The following is a 21,676-nucleotide window of genomic DNA, read 5'->3' as shown; positions in this document are numbered from 1 at the left end:
TTGTGTTGCTTTATTATTATTTGTTAAATTCATTTGCTGCCTATCTTGTCGTGGGGCGACTTTAGACTGCTTACAATAATAAGGAAAATGGAAAGGCATGTAAACAGAAAAGAAAATAGAATAAAGTAAACAGTGACAAAGCAGCTGTCTATGAAGATTCTCAGTCATCCAGGTCCTGGTTGTCCCTAAGATGCTTTTTCAAAAGGCAACTGGACTTTGGCTTTACTTTGAAGATGTTGAGAAGTCAGAGTCAGGCCCAAACCATCTGGACCCTCATTTTACCCACCTTGGAAGGGCTAAGTCAACCTTGAGCCTGGTGGGATTTGAACTGCCCAATTGTAGGCAGTCGGCATTCAGCAGTCCTGCATTGTAACGACCACTGTTCCACCAGGGCTCTGGAAAACTTGCACGCCTGAGATCCCCAAGGGAAGGTCTTAGATAAAATAAGGAGCTAGAAGGGACCTTAGAGGTCTTCTAGTCCACCCCCCTGCTCAAGCAGGAGACCTTATGCTATTTCAGACAAGTGGCTGTCCAGTCTCCAGTGTTGGAACATTCACAACTTCTGAAGTGAAGCTGTTCCACTGGTTGATTGTCCTCACTGTCAGGAAATTGCTGAGTTCTAGGTTCTCCTGGGTTAGTTTCCATCCGTTCCATCTTGACTTGGGAAATAGGTTGCCGCCGCCCCGCCCTTTCTTTGTGGCAGACCCTCAAATACCGGAGCCTGCTGTCCCGCCTCCCCTCATCCTCCTTTTCCCTGGGTTTTGCCCCGGGAAAAGGGCCCCAGCGTCCCTTCTCAGCCTCCGCTTCAACTGAGCACTGTGGGGCCGCCAGAAGATGCACTCGAGGCCTTTCTCCGCCGGGCGTCCTTTAGCGCCAGGGGGCGCTCACACGCAACTTTTTTTCGCACCGTCAATCGTCGCGCCAGCCCGACGCGAGGAACTCAATGGCGCGAATGACGTAAAGGTGTCCGAAAGCTAGCAATCCAATAGGGGTGAGCTTCTCTACAATATCGCTGGTCTCTAAGCGCCCGTGGGGGCGGGGCCTCCCGCGCGGGAGCCGCAGAGAGCAGCCAATGGTCGCGTAGCGGGGAGTCCCGGCAGGCTTTGCGGCGTGAAAACGGGCTTTCCGGCCGCGCCATGTCGGTGGTCTTCGTCCCCGAGCGCCTGCGCGGCAAAGCCGAGGTGAACCAGGAGACGCTGCGACGGGTGAGCGCGGGGGAAGGGAGCCTCCTCGCGGGGAAGGAATTGGGGGAGGTCCCGGGCCAGGCTCCGGGTGGGCCGCGCTTCCTTCCCGCGTTGGGGCGGAGGTTCAGGGAGGCGCCGCTGGCCGGGCGCTCGCCGGCGGAGGAGGGGCGAATCGTGCTGAGGGGGACTCCCGGCTTCAGCCCCGGACGCGCGGCCTCCGCGGATGAGCCCCGGCAGGCGAGCTGCGAGGTGGATTCAAGCGTCCCAGGCTTTGAGGGCCGTGACGGAGGGAGACCCGAGGGGCGTCTCGAGTCAGGCCGGTTAGGGAGCCGAGAATAAAACGGGAGGCTGCTTAAGAACGAACGAACGAAAAAAAAACACACACACACACACACACACACACAGCGCGGTTCTGGGTCGCTGACAAAATGGGGTTTTTGAGTGGGTGGGTTTTTATACCTTCTGGATCCCTATGGGGTCATGTAGGGGTCATGGCTGGCTCTATAGGCAAAAAAGAGGGTGTGCAAATCCTAGGTGTTTGCCTGAGCAAATTTTGGCAACCTTTGGCTTGTTTATCTGTTGTTTATCTAGAGCAGGGGTGTCCAACCTTGGCAACTTTAAGACTTGTGGACTTCAACTCCCAGAGTTCCTCAGCCAGCTTTGCTGGCTGAGGAACTCTGGGAGTTGAAGTCCACAAGTCTTAAAGTTGCCAAGGTTGGACACCCCTGCTCTAGAGTCTCTGGCTGAAAAATGCTCCCCAAAATATTTCATTCTCTAGGAAGGAGGGAGGGAGGGTGCTGACTTTGTATAGGAGCTCCGTTTGTAATGTAAGGTTGCCTCTTGTGACTTTCAGCTGCTGGACGAAAATGATCAGCTGATCCGCTGCATTGTGGAGTATCAGAATAAAGGAAGAGCCACGGAATGTCTGCAGTAAGGATTTTTATTCTGACAGAAGGATGGATGTGTGTTTAAATTCCGCTCGTTCGTGCCTGGACCCGTTGGTGGCAGGTGGATCACCCTCCTTCCAATGAAGCGTGGTCTCCATGTCACATGCTGCAGATTATTTGCCGCCGCCCCTGAAGTGCGCTTCTGCCAATGGAAATCTCTTGCACAAAAGTGTTGATAAGCTCAAGGGCTGGGTTACTGTTAAATAATTGAATTGAATTGTTAAGTTCTGTGGCAAGTTGTTCCATTCTGCTTAGCTGGATGAGAATAAACAAACTTAGTAAGACTATTTCAGGTGGAGGTTAGTAATTAACCAGTGGCGGGATTCAAAATTTTTTACTACTGGTTCTGTGGGCATGGCTTGGTGGATGTGGTAGGGGAAGGATAATGCAAAATCTCCATTCCTTCCCCACTCCAGGGAGAAAGTTACCGCCAGTTCTCTGAACTAATCAAAATTTCTGCTACCGGTTCTCCACAACTGGTCAGAACCTGCTGAATACCACCTCTGTAATTAATCCTAGACTGGCTTACATTGTCCTAGAATTGGGAGGTGATTAGGTGTATAAATAAGCAGCTTAGTGTAAGACATCAACTGCAATCCTATGAATACAAGATGAGCTTGCTTTAGTGAGAAGACCCCAGAAGTCTTTGCCAACTGTTGAGAAACCGGAACAGCAGTTCTGAAAATTCAATTGCTGCTTTGTTTTTCTTCCTACAGGCACCAGCACACATTGCACAGAAATCTTATTTATTTGGCTACTATTGCTGATTCATCTCCTTCCCCAAACGCAGAGAAGACGGTCATAGAATGACACCGTTCCCATCACGTCTATTTACAGAGGATGAATCAGCAGAGGAAGAGACGGCCAGCTGCACCTGAAGAATCTGGCCGAAAACGGCAGAACGGAGCTGCCTGTAAAAGAGGCCTTGCCTTTGCATGATCAGTAAATACTGTTTGATTACCACCCTCCTTATGCAAAAGAAAATGCTATTGAAGACAGTTACAGTAACATTACAGGCAGAAGTTTTTTTTTTCCATATTTGTCTTATGCTAAGAATGCTAAGCTTTGATTGTAGACTATAATTTATTTTAAACTCTGGAATTATCCTAAGTCCCTATGTATTTGGCAATCTAAAAGTGTAAATGAGCTTTCAAGTGAAACTGTGATTGATGCAAACAACAGGGTAATGTGGCTTTTTGGTTCTTCTTTTTAGATACATTAGCAATCTTGAAATGTTCCCTGCTAATAAAACTAAGTAATTTTTCATTATATTGGTTTTATGCATTTCTGTAAAGTTGTAATGGTTTTTTTTACATAAAATGCAATTCCACCTCTTTTGTTAAGTTTGTTTCTTTTGAACAGTTTATATCCTTTCCAGTCATGAGTTTCATCCCGTCAAGTTTCAGTAATGGTAACTATCAAGACCTGCCCTTATATACTACTACTTTTAAGTTCACCCTGTTTGTTCCCCAAACCTAAAGTGTTAGTGTATAAGCATGAGTTATTTATTATGGCTCATTCTGGGTATAGTTCCTACATCTCTCGCTTTATATCCCCTTCCTCATCATTCTCTACCTTATTTGATTTTGTCTTGAGGTTTAAACTCAGATGAGGTGCTAAAAATCCTAGAGATTGGTCACCCTCCCCCCTTAGGTTTAGATTAAAGCCCTCTGGATAAACTGAGCTAATAGCTGAGTTCTTTTGAGGTGCAGCCCACCCTTGCCCGGAAGCCCTTCATGTATGTCGTGCAGACTGGTCTAGGGATCCAAACTGCTCCTGGTGGCACCATCTCTTCAGTTTATTTCTGGAGTCCTTTGTTCCATCCTTGGATGTTGATCTTTTGTTGGAAGCAAAAAAAAGTGCTTCTAAGTCCTTACACCTTTCTTGCTGAGCTGCTCATGGTCTCTTGATATTGTCATTTGTTCCCACATGAAAAAGAAGGGATAGTAATTTGTGGGCTTTATTATTTTAGTAAGGCTCTCGGCAACATCTTTCATATTTGCTCCAAGGAGACAACAAACCTCCCTATATTGATTGTCCGGTTTAAGGCTGCCAATTCCGTTCTCCTGAGAAGTAAATCTCCTATCCCCAACACTCACCATTTTTTCTTGGAAAGCCTGGACTACTTTTCTTCCTGTAACAGAAGAGTTGATGATGTTCCAGCTCCAGGTGTCTGCATGCTTTTTTCCAGGAGGAAGATGTGAAATCAATTGCTCAGCTCTAGTGGGGCTTCACTGGATTGGGCTGCACTGTTCAGCAGGGAATGTGCTCTTGGTCGTCATTTTCTTCTGTGAGTGACACGTTTCCATCGGTTTGTCTGTAAAGGTTCATGTCCAGGTTCATTTCTTCTGGTAGCAGTTTGTTCCTTATTTGGATTCAGTCTTCTTGCTTTGGTTGGAGCTTCTCATTTTGTAGGTTTAGAGTGGTTGGAGTTGCTGCTAGAATAGATCTTTTTCTTCAAGAAATTCATTTAAGTTTACATTTAGTACGTGTATAGTTCAGGTTATGAGTACATAAATGGAACATATTTTGCAAATCACAACAACATCAGATTCTTCTTCCAAGACTATGTTTTCTTTTCACAGCTAGTTCATTTAAAAATTAAAGAGTTTTCAAAATGTTAAAAAATGTTTTTAAAAAATTCCCCTAAAATTAAAACATTTAGATCAGGGGTGTCCAACCTTAGATTAGGACTCCCAGCTCTCAGCCAGCTTTGCTGGCTGAGGAATTCTGGGAGTTGAAGTCCACAAGTCTTAAAGTTGCCAAGGTTGGACACCCTGATTTAGATCAAAAATTTAAAAGTGGCAAAACATTTAAAATGTTCAGAATTTAAAAAATAAATTTATTTAAAAGGGTTTTTTAAGAAACAATGGACAATGCTTGTCCAATCTCTTCTTAAAACCCTCCAGTGTTGAAGAAAGCCGTTCCACTGGTTCATTGTTCTGTCAGGAAATGTCCTTGGTTCCCCTTTTGGTCTCTCCTGTGGCTAACGTTGAATTAGAACTTAAGTGCAAGTGAGGTTGCCCTCTAGTTAGAGTTTGGAACCCACAAATGTATTAAAACGTGTTAAGTCATTGTAAAATTATTATATATGTATTAAAGGTTCCAAAATCATTTATTAAGGATTTCAATTAAATAAAGTAGTATTTAGAATAACTTCTTGAATTTGAGTTACCAGGGTGATAAAAGTCAATCAAAGCGCATTATAGCACTGCATCCATTTTATAATAGTTGTGATACGCTGTTTCTGATAATCTAGACAGCTTTTTTACACACATCTTAGTATAGTCAGATGAAACTTATGCTGCATATTCATATGCTCCAATAAATGGCTTGTATGTACATGTTGGATATATGTAAGTGAATATATGTGGCAGAACCCACAGCCTAACAATGGTGCAGGGTGAAGAGAAAAATATTTTTATTAATTGAATGCAAGCCTATTGATCCAAGTGTATTGCCTGTAAAATAAGGCACTCCCTTTATTAAATTAGCATATTTCCATCTGCATGTACCACACCCGTTCTTTCTCACACATAGAAAACAAATATGCACACTACACTTACTCTTTCCAGCAGAAACGGCTAGAAAGAGGGGTGGGAAATAGGATGGAGATAGCAAGGCAAAATGATAGCTCCAGTGGGAAGAGAACTAAAGAAAACAGAAGGAAGAAAAGTGGATGGATGGAAAGAAAGGAAGGGAATGGTAAACGAAGAAAGAGAAGAGAAAGGCAAACAACTAAAGTTCAAGCTGATTTTCAGGAACAGTTGCATTTTTCAGCAATGCTTTTTCTAGCTTCCACCTATTTGCTTGTTTCCAATACTATAAGACAGATATTCCTCTCCACCCAACTCCCCCAACTCAACCTGGGCTCTGTTTTATAAAGACAGTAGGTGGAACATACTGTACATAGGCTTCCCTGGTCAGCAACATCAATCAATCATCTTTGCAAGTGGAGAGCAGGTACCCTCAATTCATTGCTAAGTCCAGCGTTTGATTTTCCTCCTGTGATTGGAATGAAGTTTCGGGTAGAACTTTGGAGGGGTTGCAAAGGGGTGGGTGGGTGGGGGCTATTTGCTGAACAGGCTGGGTGCAGGACTTTTCTACTGAAGGAGAGGCCTCTCTATATGAAGCAATGGGACCTAGAAACTGCAGCTTGTTGACAGAAGCCCTGACAAGCCCTGTGCTAGGAAGCCTCCACTAATTAATAGAAAATGGTGAATGGCATCACAGAACAACACCTATAGTTGCTAAACAAAGGACTTCCAGTGCCCCACTGGGCCAGATCCTGGAGTTTCAGCAGGACTGCAGAGCCACCTCCATATCCACAGATGAAGTGCATGACAGCATGTCTTCTGCAGACTCGAAGGACTGCAATATATACGTAAAAGAATTATCTTCCTGGACAGTGGGGAAGAAAGGGGACCAGTCAGGGAGTCTGAGGAGGACTCGGGCGAGGGCCCTGCGTCTGATGCAGAGATGGGGCCAGGACCATCTGGGAGTGGGGTGCTACCTTTGGAGCCTTTGGAGCCTGGCAGCAGCGAGGCAGAGGACCCAGGGGAGCCTGTTCCCAGTGCGTGCATGCGCAGAGCTGTTAGAAGGCGAGAGCAGCTGAAACAAAAGGGCCGACTTGTGAGTAAGGCTGGGAGGTGATTGCCTCTCCCATAAGGGATGAAGGACAGGCTAAGATGACGAAACCTTTGCAGGAAGCAAAGTAGTTTGATCAGTTCCGAGTCCTCCTTGAAGCTTTGTGTACTTTGGTTGGTTTTTTTCTTGTACTTTGGTTGGTTTCTTTTCTAGATAATTGGATACTTCTGTTCTTGGCAGCATTCCACAGAACTGAAAGGTGTGTGCTTATCTTGGGGAACTGTTTAAGATGAATTTCGGCTGGGAATGAAAACAATTCCCAGCATTGCAATAAAATAAGTTTTGCTTTTAAAACAAGCTTGTGAATAATTAGGTTTACAAAGCCTGGGTCAGAACAATGTGACTCAGAGAAGCACTAATGGAAAAGGCCTGGGCTTGTGCTGCTTTTGGTGGGACGCCTGCAGAAAAGACCTGAACTCATTTGGGAACTGTCCCAGAGAATAACTTGTGGGCAGTACTGGCACACTGGAGAGAACATGAAGATGGGCTTTGAAGGGCACACCGTTTCCGTCACTGCTTCTCTCAATGTCAAAAAGAAGCACAGCCGGTATAGATCTTGTATGCCACAGAAAGTGGAGTTGCCTTGAATGTGAGTGGGGAACCCTGAAAGGGTCCATGAAGGCCTGTCCCACCAGCCCAGGAAGCTCACCCGGCAGGAGGACGTTTATTTGCTACAAAGACAGATTCAGCACGTGGGCAGAGCAGCCCTTCCAGGACCAAGGAGGGGGCCCCGGAGGGTGCAGCTGGGTTCACTGGCTGAGGGCGTCCAGTGTGAAAGGGAGGATTTGGGGACAGTTGTTTCATTTTGGATATCGGGCTTTTCTTAATCAGTTGCTGTGGTCTTCAGGTGTATCAAATGCAGGATCTGGGTTAGCGGACTGACTTGAAACTCCCGGGGAACATCTGATGGTCAGAGAATCTATGGCTACTGCCATGAAGATATTGTTATTCAGGAAGCAGCTTCCAGTGGGAAAAGATCTACGGAAGGATTCTGAACCGTGTATGATCTCTTGAAAAACTTGTGAATAGAAGAGAATAGAAAATAGAAAAAAATAGAAAAGAAAACAAGATAGGAAGATGATAGGATAGGAGCTGGAAGGGATCTTGAAGGTCTTCTAGTCCAGCCCCCTTCTCAACAGGAGAACCTACCTTCTTCCAGATCCACATCAGACCAGCTAAACCAAATCTGCCTTTGGAACTGAAGGAGCCTTAGATGTCTTCTGTCGAGAAGGACAGAAACTGAAATTCCACCTCTTCCCAATTTCTTGGAGCTTCTCTTGCGACAGATTAGGACTTGGTTCTGCCTTCACGTATCACGTGTGTTCATTTCTGCATTTCTGTCAAAATCAGCAGAACTTGTCAAGGTAGTAAATATATTTTGGGGTAACTCAAGTTTCTGCAGATTTGGTTTTCCAGCCCACCAAGACTTCATGGTATGCCTGAAGCCTTGTGTGGGCCACTGCCTATGCGTAGAGATCTTCCGAGATGGGTTTTCCTGTCCACAAGCCTTAAATATCCACTATTCAAAGGACTCTTTCATATGTAAGGCTCAGTGGAATCATAGCTTGTTTTCCCACCATTATTGCTTTCTGGAAGGAAAATAGCACTCTTTGTAAGAAGATTGTTATATTGGAAGGGACCTTAGAGGTCTGAGTTCAACTCCCTGCTCAAGCAGGGCATGTGTGAACTCAATCCATGCATGAGGAGGCCCTGGACATAAACCAAGATTATTCAGTTTAATTGACATGCAATTCTAATAACTCCTATACATTCTGTTATCTGGGAGAACCAGGTGTACCTACCTAAAATTGTTTCCAGTTGCTTACACATTGTTAGATGCAGATATTTCTTCTGAATTATGCCAAGACTAGGTGAGAAGTATTGGATTCTGGATGTTATGTTCGTCTTTTTTAAAGTAGGAAACATGGCTTTTTAATGAGGATGCCTAGATTTGGGTAGATCAAACTCCTTGTCTCTTTGTGCATTCTGGAGCTCAATGCCAGCCCCAAAAGGAGGAGGGTACATGGGGAGAGGCAGCTCCGATATTCATATCTCAAGAACTTCCAGTGGAATAGGCAAAATAATGTAAGTAAATTTGCCCAAGAAGCTTAATAGTTTCTATGCTGAAAGTAACCTGAAAGGGATTTGGTTTCTCCACAAGAAATATGGAGGACTCTGATACTGACTTATTTGTATGAAATCTAGATCACTCCAATCCACCTTGTTTCAGGCTACCATGAAAGAAAAACCCACCTTGAAACAAATGGGGACTCTTGCCAGTGGAATGGCCTCGATGGTCTTGGTGGCAAGGATACGACCAATGATGTGGAGCCTCTGGAAGTCTTTTTCTTTATTTTATCACCAGGACACAGTTATAAATCAATCGTGATACAGGGCCTTTGTTGTGGTTTGCCAGCAGTGGTGCAGATGGCTGAGGTCTCAGAGAGTGAGGACTCCGATGAGGGGCCTGCGTGTGATGTAGGGATGGGGCCAGGAACATTGGGGAGTGGAGTGCTGCCTTTGGGGATTGTGGAGGCTGGCAGCAGTGAGGAAGAGTTCCCCGAGGAGCCTGTGCCCAGTGGGCGTGTGCGCAGGGCTGCTTGAAGGAAAGAGCAGCTGCAGCAGCACAGGCGACTCGGGAGTAAGGCTGCAAGGTAATGGCCCCTCCCTTAAGAGATAAAAGCCAGCTGAGAAACCGGAGTTCTTTGCAGGAAGCAAAGAAGTTCTTGCACTTCAAGCCTAGTGGATGTTCGGACTATCCTGGTTTGCGTTTGGAGACTTTTTGTTTTGAATATTTCTTGGCAACTTAATCTAGTGTCCTTGGCAGCCTTGCACCACCTTGGCAAGGCTCGTTCTTATCAGAGACAATTAGTTTTAATAGCCTTTTAACTGTGAATGAACTGAATTTGCAGAGAAACATTAAAAGGTTTTGCTTTTACCTGTTTGGTGTTTGCTTCCTTGGAACAAGGTTTGGGTCAGAACAGCCTTGAACTCTATAATATAGCTACAGAAAACTGCAAAGTACTCAGGTATCTCTGGCAATATAGGTCACTTAGGCAAATAGGGAAAAGAAGATTATCTTGAGAAATCTTTGTTATGTGGGATCTGGACTGCTGCTGCTTGGATTGGTACTTTGATTTCCACCAAGGGGCCTGGAATGGGCTGCTTTCTACTGGGACAGCTTCAGCCACCAGGTTCAGTAATGGATCAGTGGATGGCTAGGACTGGGTTCCTTCAGAAATGAGAATTTTATAAAGAAAATTCTGGTCAGCAATGAGAAACTGGATTGGGATTGGTATCCATGGAAACCTGCTCCTTCGACAGCTCCCCCTCCCCTCCTACCTGTCTAGAAGCAGAAAAACAGACCCGCCAGTGAGGGAGGCAGCCACGGGAGCACCTGTTCTCTCAATGCATTCAATGCTCCTTTTCTAAAAAACACATCCCCCCCCCCCCCTTGGTCTACGTTGGGGGCCCTCTTCTTTTACAGGGCAAGGGATCAAGGATGATACCAATACTGCTAAGGAATCAGCACCGGGCTTTTCCAGGGGAGACCACTGGGATGTGAAGAGGGAATGCTGCTCGGCAGATGGGGTGACTGGGCCTCCTGGACAGGTAGCTGCTTGAAGGCGAGACCAGGCAGGTATCTGGCAGGCATGCCCTCTATTCCCACCTTGGGAAGGTCGAATCAGTTGCACAGGGGAATCAGTGCAGGAGGTGTAAACCCTGAAGCTGACCTGGCCGAAGTCATTTTTGACTGCTTCGGTGTTACCAGAGAGGGGGAGGTTGAGATAGGGGGGATTCCGTAGCCAAAACAAAATATTTTCTCTTGAGAGCCAAGGACATTGTCACACCTGGTCAGAGGAAGGTGGGGTGATGCTACCCGGTTGCTACACTGCACCGTGATTGGACCACGTGACTGATTGTTTTGAGAAAGTAGAAACAACTTTTAATTAGTGTAAATCACAGGAGTCTTCAGAGTCTTCAGTTTTCACCAGATCTGTGCCAATATGATATTTCTAATAAAAGAACTCTTTGAGGAATCTGCTGACCTTGGAGTTTTGCTTGATATGGATTTATTACTGATATGGATTAATTCTGACATTAGGGGCTATCTCCCAACTTCCAATAGGAGGAAGTCTTTTCCTCCCACCTTGGGCACCCCAAAATTGTTCTCGTCTGCTGGAAAGAGGAGGAGCCCAGCTAACGATTCTCTCCAGCCACAGCGGGAGAATAACTTCCAAACGTTACCTTTTGGATAAATCTTATTTTAAGACAATAAAATCTATTATTAAAGGTATATCTTTAATAAAGCAAATAGGGTTGTTTTTACTTACAGGTGCTTCAACATTAAAAACAAAATGTACAGTTCCAGTTCCAAAGCATTAGTTATTCACATAAGTACTGCACTAAAGGATAATCTGACTAAGCACCATCATGCCCCTTGCACTTGGCTGTATGAAACCTTGCTTGCCAATACTTGGGAAAATTATAGGTGTTCAGAATAACTGGAAGCAGTGGATGATGCAGCACCTACCAGACAAAAAAATGATTCACCTGCATTTCCACTATTTAACTTCAATTTTAGAAAATTGCCAATGTTTGCATTTGTCACTCAACTGCAACAGCAGCTTAAATGCTCTACAGGAAATTTCAACACAACATATATCTGTACTTGAAAGCCTTGTGGCATACAACTGCAATCAATTTTAGGTCCAATACAAGTTTTCAATTGTATACTTGAGGAGACTCAAAATCACTTTTAAATTCACCAACATTTTAGCAGAAAGTACAGAACATTAACAATGTACAGACAGAAGCCACACTGATTGTGCAAAGCACATGACTGTAAAGTTATGCACAGCAAACAGTTCTGTAAACATGGTAAGGATGGGATCTCAAGAAACAAGATGACAGTATCATAAATACAGGCAACATTGGCATCCTTAACCAGCACAAAGAGTAACATTTTAGGCCCGCCAAACGGCGCACAAGCAGAGGGTGGAAGGGCTTTTACGCTACCCACCCCAACATTTAGTGTTTTTCTAGGATGAATAATATATATATATATATATATATATATATATATATATATATATATATATATATATATATATATATATATATATATATATATATATATATATATATATATATATATATAAAATATACACACACATACATACATACACACACATAAAATGTATATGTATATATATATGAATGTATGTGTGTGTGTGTGTGTGTGTATATATATATTTGGTATCTTTAATATACACATGTAAGTTTGTAGAAAATGGGAACTTAAATGTGCTTTTATCTTCATCAAAAACTATGTGTATTTATAACTAATAACCCATTTTACTTGTCAATGTATTAGAATGATATGAATTAAGAAAATATAAAAATAATATTAATACTGTCAAAAACCTTTATACCAGAAAATATTGTGGTTTATAATTACTCTTTCAAAGATGAAATATGAAAATTTAAATAGGTTTTATAAAGACTTCTCTCACTTCGATTAATATACAATGGGATCACTATACATATTTACCTTTTTCCCATTTGAAGCACCAGTCATTCCCCAGATCCACTTTGGTTGGAAGATATTTCTAATTCCACAGGTTCAATTATTTAATGGCACATATTGACTGAAAGTACTTTATTTTAATTCTTAGCACTACAAAAAATAGTGTTTTAAGTTCTCTCTCTTCTGAGCCAGCTCATGTTTTTACACACTAAGTCTAGCATTGAAATAAGACTTATATTTGCAAGTAGTCTTAACTATTCTTTCATATATTTAAGGAGCACTGTATGGATAATGCCTTTGGCCAAATGGAGGCGTATCAAACGGAGTGTCATAAACCCACCAAAAGGACTTCATGGAGGTGGACAGGGCTCACGCTGCTTGGCCAGGATCACTTTTCACGGACTTCAAGCGGTTCCAGCTGTTTTGCACAAACTAAGTAACTGGAAAGAATCAGGTTCTCAGTTGTTGTTTGCCCCACTCCTGTTTCAAAGAGTTTGCAGCATATTAACAACGACTGCATTAAAAAAGCTATCACAGCCTGTGAAAGTCAGAGCGAAGACTTTATAATTTTTGTCAATTAGAAATCTGAAGAAAATGAGCGTTGAGCAAAACTGCTAGATTGGCTTAAAAATACTCAAATCTGTTTTAGCAAGAAATGGTAACTATAAATCTATATGAAAAAATAGCTATAAAATACAGTGTTTTCTGTGGTGAGGGGGTCACCATTTGTGACCGGGGGCATCCGTATGCTTTGAAAGGGTCACAGTTTAGGCTGTTGGGTAGACACCGGGTGCCAAGGGCCGCAAGGAACGAGAGACTTCACTACCAAAGCTGTTACCCCCCGCCACCGCCACCCCCCAGCAGACAGAAACCAAGCAAGCCCGGATCATACCAAAGACTTTGGTCCTCGGCTGCTGCTTCTTCGGCCAGGAGGAAACGGGGCATCAGTACTGCGGCAGATAGGATGGCCGACGCTCGTGCTTGCCCGGAAAAGGTTTAAAGCCCTTGTGCCCCTGCTTGTGCTGAGCCAGGGGCAATGGTGGCGACTGCGGAGGCTGCTGGGTGTAGGCAAACGGGGAGGCCATCCCTGTGGGCGGAGGGCAGTCGTTGGCGGAGGACCAAACGGGAGACGGCAGCATCTGCATGGCGTCGTTCCAGTGGCTGGCAGGGCTGCTTAGCTGATATAAAGACATATTTTGACCCGACTGTGTGTGCTGCCAAGGAGCCTTCGGGGGCCAAGTTTTAGTTTTATTGTCCTGCAAGAGCAAGGAGGACAGCTGAGTTTCAAACGCAGTCACCCAAGCCAGGGATAAATGACAAACAGACTTCACACCTTCCCACAACCTCCCGGTCTTTTGGCTTTACGCAGAGATCTTGAATCAGCTCTAAACATAGCCTTTCACATCATTAATACAATTAGCTGCTTGACGCAGAGCTCTCCAAACCTGGCAACTTTAAGACTTGTGGACTTCAACTCTCAGAATTCTCCAGCCAGCTATGCTGGAGAATTGGCTGAAGAATTCTGGGAGTTGAAGTCCACAAGTCTTAAAGTTGCCAGGTTTGGAGACCCCTGGCTCAATGGCTCCTTCAATCATTTTTGTACAGTTCTGGGGGAAAAAGTGTGAAATACTAAAATAAAGTTGCCCCTCAGCAACCTTTGTCCCAGGTTAACCCAATGCTGTCCGATTAGATTGTTTTCTATTAGTCATCTCCCTTTTTCTTGGACGGAGCACAGAACTGTGGGTGGCCTGCAAAACTGCCCCTGGGCTGCCTTTTAAGGGTCCACCCGCAAGAGGGGATTTCTGGGAAGGTTCTTCAAAAGAGACGCCTGCTCACGCCCATCCCTCGCCTTAGTTATTGCCCTCCTTCCTGCATTTAAAGCTCCCTCTTTTTGGCCTTCTCTGGCTATGGGAGAAAAGGCACACAAGCTGTCAACGTGCTGGATGTTTGGCTGGGATCAAGGTTCTCTAGCAGTAGGAGCCAATCTAAGCTCCCCACCCAAACAGTTTTCCTGCCAAACCCCAAATCTGGCTGTTGAAAAACAAAGAGGGGTAATCCTTGCAATTCACTAAAGAAACAACCTCATAATACATTTTGTTTATAAATAAAAGCAAGCAACCTGAAATAAATTCCAGTCACCCAAAGGGAACAGGGTATCATCAGCCTTTAATCTAGGAAGTTTGTTTAGGAAGGCGGTTTAATCTGAGTCTCCATGTCAGCGTTCCAGCAAACCTCCATTCCAATCAATAATTCTGAGACAAGCATAATCTCAAAAGTACCTTTATTAGAATAGCACCTGGCACATCTGTGGAATCTAGAAACTAAAAGTTTCCCAGACTTCCCACAATGTCCCAAACTACACACCATCCCCTTTTCTTCCATCATCACATCACATGGGCCAATCACGATTTGTCCCAGTCTTACTCTGTCGTGCCACACTTAATAACCTTGAACTAAGAAAAGAATTTTATTTTGTCTACTTAGAACTACTCCATTGAAATCACCTCCTCCCACTTTCTCAGGTTATGTGGCAGCGTGGAATACGGCTTCCAAAGCTGACACTCCATTTGTCTCAAGTTGCTGCTTTTGAAAACTGACCCGCAAGCCGTCATTCAATGCATGCCTTCCGCTCTCGGCCTCTTTCAGAGGCGCCCTATTCAGTCGAAGACTTGCCTGGTTATGATCATCCACGGTGGAAAGGAGTGGCGGTGAAGGAAGTGTGCTTGTGTCTTGTTCCCCACTGCTGTGTTTTCTGAAAAACCCAAAAATAAAAATGTTGATTTACTAAATTTGTTTGCTGCCCATGTCTCTTCAAAGCGATTTACAAGTGATAAATTATTTACATATATTCATTTCAATGAAGGGAAAATGTCATGATAGTTTAATGGGGGAAAAACTGTTTAATCTATGCAACACTCTATTCAGTAATTCTATAGTCAAACTGAGAGAAGGCATGGCACCCCCAAATATGCCAGACGAAGGAATCCCCTCTGACATTAACTGGTTCCATTAAGTGGGGATACCAACCCAGCTATCTACACACACTGCCCTGGGAATTCGACTTCAGCATTCTATCAACTAGCACCCTGGTATTCTCCTGGAATAACTGTGGGAAGTTGTAATTGCTCCTCCTATCATCCCTAAGCCAGGAGCAATAGCGCTAGACTCAGCCAAGAATTCATCTAGTTCAAGTATGTTTGACAATGACCTGCTGCATATCTAAAGCAAAGATTCAACCTGCCATACAAACCCAGGACTTTGAGTTATCCTTGGGAGGCATCCATGCATCCAGTGACTGTGTGAACACATTTACTGGCTCTGACACAAGACCGTACCCAATTCATACCAGCTCCATTCTTTTGTTACCTGGACAGCTAAGACATTCCCACACAGACACTCTTTCCATAATTACTTTACAGCAAGTATTCTGACTCCGTAAAAGCAGGGGCATCGCAACTGGTCCATGTAAGCACCATCAACCTACTGTCTTTGAATTCTGCCTCTCAGCCTCTCATTTACTATGTAAATCTATTCGTAAGATGAGGTAGCACCACACGGGAATCAATTCAGGAGGAGTAAGAAAGAAGAGATATCTGAATTTCCAAACAGAGCTTCTTCTGTGATTCCTGCTAGGGCAAGGGAGGAAAACTGAGGTTAAGACAGACAGCTTTTCTGCAAAGCATACCTTCTTTGTTTGACAGCAGCCACAATGTCAGGCCCTGAGAACATGGAAAACAAACTGTCTCCATTGGCTGAGGAGGTCTCGTCACTGGAGCTGGCAGAGTCCCCCTGAGTCCCTGACCAGCTGCTGGTCATCTCCCTGCAAAGAAACAGCAAGGCAGGGTTGAGAGGGGGGGGGCCCGGGAGCCGGGCAAAATGGAGTTCTTGCACTCCCTATGCAAAAGAGCAAGATCTCGAGGGACAATTTCAAACTACAAGGTAAATACAGGATTTATCTTGCAGCTTAAGTTCCTATGTTTGGAATTATTCTTAGCTAAGTATCCCAAGCATATCCCCTTAAAAAGAAAAATAGAGGCGTTGTTTATCTGTATGTACTGTTTTGAACCTAAGAGAAGTACAACATGAACATTTAATGTAAAAAATAAAATGGATTGGATCAACAAAACAGCCTCAACAATCAATTAAAACAAATTTACTTAATTTCTATAAAAAACCTGCACAATACAGTATACAAAGAAGAGTTACCAAGGGCACCTTACCCATCTGTGAAATACTCTGGGAAGGGCCAGGTCCTGTGGAGGTCATCAGGATGAGACCAGTTGCTACGTGCATTGCTGGGACGACGAAAGTGTTGCGCCTGCCTTTTCTGTTGCATGGCCTGGCTGACCCCAGCCACATAGCGGGCAAACTCTGGATCTGAGCCAACTGGGCAGAAGAAAAGGAGTCTCTATCAGTCAGCTATTTCTTCCCCAATTATCCCTTGATTTAATTCTTTATGCTTAGCAAGCCACCCCTCGGTGTGTGCCTGCATCCATGTAAGAAAACAGTTAATACTATGGAATGTTTGTTGAATGCCGAATATTCAGCACTTCACAGAAAAGTGCTTTCCTGGCAAGTTGTCTTTGTGTAATGCAAACCACGAGCAAAGCAGCAGCCAGGCCATCACCAGTGTAGTGGAAGCGGTGATGGCCTGATGCCCACAGACAGGGAAAGGGAAACTTTCTGTGCTGATCAAAAAAGGAATACAAATGAAAGTGGGCACCACAAAGTTGAGAATATGGCGAAAAAGAAGGCGGAGCCTCCTCGCTGACGGACCGTAGATCGCGACTCTCTGCGGCTATGGTCCGTGCTCTTTCGTTGGAGAGCCCCGATTATTACGATTAGGGGCTGAAGCTGCCTTGGAGGGGCGGCGGAGTAAGGGGAAGCCGCAAGCCAGGTTGAGGGGAGCCCCATCTCCCCTCCTGGGCTTGGTCTTTTTCCCCCCAAAGATGACTGCAGCGGTGGTTTAAAATGGCCACCCCGAAGAGGAGGACTCAGCTGGATTAAGATTTGTGCAGGAGGGAAGAAAGAGGTGGATAACATCTGAACCGGGACAACTGGGCAATACAACTAAACAAAAGTACCCCGGGATTAAGGTAACATGGAATTTTTAAGAAAAGAAAAGTGAGTGGCGAAATTACAAAGGGACAGGGGGGAAAAAAAGAAAATATTTTTGACAGCTAAGCAGGGCTTCAAATCGAGAAAGGAAGAAGCCGGAACTAAAGATTTAACTAAATTGGACAAAAATATTTTGGGAATAAACAGGCATAAAATAAAGCTGGAATTAAGATTGTCAAAAAATAATAATAAAATTTACAAATTGGAGACTGGACTGTGCTGGAATATTGAGGTTCGAAAAACCCTAAACAAAAAAATAGGGGGAAAAGGTGAAGACTTCGTATAATGGAGAGTGCCACCTTTTGACAAAAACTTGAGCTCAAACAAAAAGGAAAGCATCCTGTTTCTGAATGAACTTGTGTGGATATAACCTTAAAGAAATATTGAAACAAAGTTAGAATCTTAGAAAGTGAAAGCAGAACCAGGATAAAGAAAAAAGCAAGGAAAGACTGACTGTGGGATTGATTGATATTTTTGGTATATAGACCCTCGGCTGGAATAACTGAGAACTTTAGAAAATTGAAAGAAGAAAGAAGGAAAGTAAAAGTTTTTTTTTTTTGTGGAATTTAACGATCATAAAATATAAGAGTGTGTAATGATGATATCTCTTTGGGAATTAAAAATGGAACTTAAAAAAATGAGAGAATTACTACAGGAAAGAGGCGAATCACTTTGCTCTGTGTTAGAAAAAATGGAAATGGCGATTGAAGAACAAGAAGAAAGAGCTTCAGAGGAGGAGAAGTCGACTCAAGGAGAAGACATTTTAAAGAGACAATTAACACAAAGAACACCACAAAGAAGTGGGGAAAGAAGGAAGGTTAAAAAGTTGAGATTTAAGAAGGCAATCAAAAGGGGGAATACCTGTGAAGTCGGGATAGGCAGAAAGACCCAGCAGAAAAGGGGAAAGGAAGATATTAAGAAAGAGAGGGATATAAACTGGAAGGAGAAAAGATATGGGGAAAAGAGGGGGAGGAGAAGCAGTAAGAAACAGGTGCATGAAATAAAGAATTACGGAAATAGTAAAACGTTGAAAAGAAATTGTTTTTTCAGAGATAACGGTTGATGAATTAAAAGGGATTCTGCAGGGTGACAAGGGGTAATAAGAATATTTCTGCAATTAAAAATATTTAGAAAATAGGGTAATATAGATACTGATAACTTTTATTAAAAATTAAGGGGGGAAATATGCTGCGGAATCCGAATGAAAAAATGTAATGATTATTATTGTAACTTCTTAAAAATAAGGGTTTATTGGGAATCAAGATGAGGGAATAAAGGTATATTTTAATCATTGAGGTGTCACACTCAAAGCAGTAAAAGGGGGGGAAACCTATACTTGTTTTTTTTTTCTTTAGTGTTAAAATTTGTATTAATCTAGAATTTATAAAAAGAATGTGTAATGGAAAGGGAATATGACAGACTAAAGAACCAACTAAATTAATAAGTTAACATAGACTATTAAAAGCAAGGAGAGACATTGGTAACCTTTATTATTATTATTATTATTATTATTATTATTATTATTATTAATTATTAATTCAAACACATATTGTTTATCTTTATTTTTAAAATAAATATTAAAGGATTATATTTGAAATAATTGAAATGAAACAAAAAGATGTTTTGATTGAGATTAATGAAAGAGGCTAGAATTAATGTGTTTGTTTCTCTCCTTACTGAAAATTTGGAATGGAAAAGGTAATAATAGAATTAAGTATGCATATATGAATGTATAATTGCTGTCATATTTGTATGTAAAGGTGATGACCCGGAAATATGTTGTCCATTAAAAAGAGATTTTTGTTTTTAATGTGAAAAACTGAATAAAATTTGTTTAAAAAAAAAAGGAATACAAATAAAACGATCATCATAAAAAGCTGCTGTTGGGTGCTTACAATAGTTATCCAAAGCGCAAACACAAATTAGTTCACCATGCTAAAAAACAATAACAAAGTAAAGCAATTCAGATCAAAGGGGGAGAGAAAATTTCAGGTTAAACTCAAAATCACGCTGCCCAGATCAGATAGGAGACTGCTAGCTTAGGATAATGCCCTGATATTCAAAAACACCTGGAGACATTCAATATGCTGTGACATAACAACATCCCGATCAGTTGAACTTGCCTGCAGGGTCAAAAGGTAGAAATTCTCCCAGCACCCCAAAGATCCCGTCACTTTGGTCACGGTTTGGCCACGTGTTGTTCCTGGGCCCTTGAGGTTTCTGCCCCAGCATCTCTGACATCATGCTATCCATGTAGCTGTTCACAAGGCCCAGGCTGTAGAGGTCCGGGCTCAGGTCGGAAAAGGCGTGGCTGCTCCACTGAGGCAGCGAGGACAGCCCTGGCCCAACAGTCTGGCCTGGGGGCTGGCTGGAACCCGCTGACCACTTACTGGGCAGGCGCTGCTGCGACCCAATGGGCTGGCGCAGGGGCTGATAGTGCTGCTGCTGCTGCTGCTGCTGTTGGGGTTTCTGGGGATGGGGCTGCTGGGGCAGTCCGGGCTGAAGGTGATGCAGTGGGGTGTGAGATGACAACTGTAGTGACGGCAGCTGCACAGCAGCCGCTTTCTGTTCTGCTGCAGCAGAAGAAGAGGAGGAGGAGGCAACCGAGGTTCTTCTTCTCATCAGCGGAGAAGTCTGTTGGGACTTGCCCGTGTTGAAACCCGACAGGAAATCAATGACCTCCTGCATTTCCTGGTCAGTTGGTAGATTCATGCCCTTGGCATCCTTACCATCTTCCACAATGCCTCCCTCCGGCCTTTCAAGGAGGCCATTGACCCCGTGGTGGTTTGAGCTCTGCATCAGCTGGGCAGGCTCAAGAACCCTCGGAAAGTTGCCCAGGTTCAAGATACTTTGCAGTCGCACATCTGCATTACTTGGTAGTTTTGCTTTGTCCTCTGAGTTGTTAGCTATAAAATGGGTTTTAGAAGGTATATTAGGAATGGAGTAATTCCCACTGTTGTTTGAGCTTGCACAAGAAGTTTTTTTGGTAAATCGTGATGTCAACTTTGAGAAAGTCTTCTGCAAACCCCCCGCTGCTTTACTGCCGTTTCCAGATGGTAAGTCAGTGTGACTTCCAAAGTCAGAGCTCTCACGTTGGAGTTGGATCTGGATGTAGGGCAACGCTTGTTCCCTGGGGAAACAAAAATGACCCTCTAGTTCAGATTAAAAAATGACTTGGGAAAACTAGATATAAACATGCAATTCAGGGACGAACAAAATACAAACCAATGGCCCACATCTGACTCTATTACTGGAACCAGATGTGTCTGGGTCTCCTCTCTGTAATGTGCCCCCCTGGATTTTGGATGTGGCATCAGCCAAGACTCCAGGGCAGGCATGGAGACTGGGGGTTGTTTCCAAAGGCCTTCGGGTGTGGGGCTCCAGACACAGATGGATGGGAGACTTGCTAGGTGAGGTTGAGCTATAGGGATCAATTAGGATTTCTGTTTGCTTCTCTCTCTCTTTGCAGTGTAGCAGCAACTGCCTAAGATCCACAATCCTATGGCTAGCTGGGTAGTGGGGTTCCCAAGTCCTGGGGAACTTCAAGCTGCCGTCTTTGAACCTGGTACTAAGGGTGGTTCAGGAGGGTTCATGGACACCATGGACATGTTACAACTTATACAGAGCCAACCCACGTGAGAGGTCACACACTGGATCTAGTCTTTCTCTCAGGGTAGTGGTGTTCTGATCTGGGTTTGGGGATCAGTCCTTTGCTATGGAGTGATCACATCCTCTTGTCTCTGGATTACTCTGTTTCCCACCCACCCCCACTTTAAAGCAACATGTTAAAGCCAATTTCTCAGAGGCATATAAATCTAATACGTCCTTGAAATGGGAAGCTAAAATGTGTATGGGAAGAAAACTACCATGGTTTTCCTACCATGTCAAATGCTGCCACCCAGAAATTCTGATTTATAGTCTAAGTGGCTTCAACAACGAGATGAAGCTTCTCACAGTCATTTCCACCTGAACAAGGAGTGTTACGCAATGATGATTTTGTACCAACTGCAGCCACAGTCAGGTCTACCAACCTTCCTTCTTTCCAGCGATTTAGATCAAACACGGCAGTATAAAGTACATCTACCAGTCCCAACATTTTCTCTGGATCCAGACTTCTCTGCAGCAGAGACATTGTTGCAGGATCTTCTTTCAGGCACCTGATGCAGATGGAGAATCAGATATTTCCATCAATTACATTATACTAATTAATTACATTAATTAGTATTACAATTCATGATCAGATTATTAAT

At 43.6% G+C, this 21,676-nt stretch overlaps 2 protein-coding genes across 4 annotated transcripts in view; one reads left to right on the top strand and one right to left on the bottom strand.

Moving 5' to 3' along the window:
- The first annotated feature begins 1,037 nt into the window (after nucleotides 1–1,037).
- Nucleotides 1,038–3,466, top strand: SS18L2 (SS18 like 2). Its single transcript, XM_087971809.1, has 3 exons — nucleotides 1,038–1,205; nucleotides 2,038–2,114; nucleotides 2,848–3,466. The coding sequence occupies exons 1-3, from the start codon at nucleotides 1,137–1,139 to the stop codon at nucleotides 2,939–2,941; spliced, it is 240 nt and encodes a 79-aa protein (XP_087827935.1). The 5' UTR covers nucleotides 1,038–1,136; the 3' UTR covers nucleotides 2,942–3,466.
- An 8,961-nt stretch (nucleotides 3,467–12,427) lies between these two features.
- Nucleotides 12,428–21,676, bottom strand: part of GARRE1 (granule associated Rac and RHOG effector 1) — a 74,229-nt gene continuing 64,980 nt past the window's right edge. Inside the window, exons 9-15 of one of the 3 annotated variants that reach the window (XM_087971807.1) lie at nucleotides 21,458–21,583; nucleotides 19,550–20,556; nucleotides 16,529–16,694; nucleotides 15,994–16,128; nucleotides 14,982–15,060; nucleotides 13,201–13,564; nucleotides 12,609–12,748 (exon numbers count right to left, since the gene is read on the bottom strand). In XM_087971807.1, the coding sequence (XP_087827933.1) occupies nucleotides 13,253–13,564; nucleotides 14,982–15,060; nucleotides 15,994–16,128; nucleotides 16,529–16,694; nucleotides 19,550–20,556; nucleotides 21,458–21,583 (1,825 nt within the window). In that variant the 3' untranslated portion in view covers nucleotides 12,609–12,748; nucleotides 13,201–13,252. Of the gene's footprint in view, nucleotides 13,565–14,981; nucleotides 15,061–15,993; nucleotides 16,129–16,528; nucleotides 16,695–19,549; nucleotides 20,557–21,457; nucleotides 21,584–21,676 lie in introns of all 3 variants that reach the window. The other 2 variants (XM_087971806.1, XM_087971808.1) reach the window with 2 other exon arrangements.

The sequence above is a fragment of the Notechis scutatus genome, chromosome 9 (genome assembly GCF_049901735.1).
Source record: "Notechis scutatus isolate UNSWTSFEM ecotype Mainland chromosome 9, rNotScu1.2, whole genome shotgun sequence".
NCBI classification, from domain to species: Eukaryota; Metazoa; Chordata; class Lepidosauria; order Squamata; family Elapidae; genus Notechis; species Notechis scutatus.
Note: the sequence above shows the minus strand (reverse complement) of the source record. Positions and strands in the feature narration are given on the sequence as shown.

Bases quoted from the DNA above. Each gene is read 5' to 3' on its own strand.
- SS18L2 (XM_087971809.1), top strand. From the start codon at position 1,137: ATGTCGGTGGTCTTCGTCCCCGAGCGCCTGCGCGGCAAAGCCGAGGTG. The intron at 1,206-2,037 runs GTGAGCGCGGGG...TGTGACTTTCAG, and splicing joins ACCAGGAGACGCTGCGACGG to CTGCTGGACGAAAATGATCA. The intron at 2,115-2,847 runs GTAAGGATTTTT...TTCTTCCTACAG, and splicing joins AGAGCCACGGAATGTCTGCA to GCACCAGCACACATTGCACA.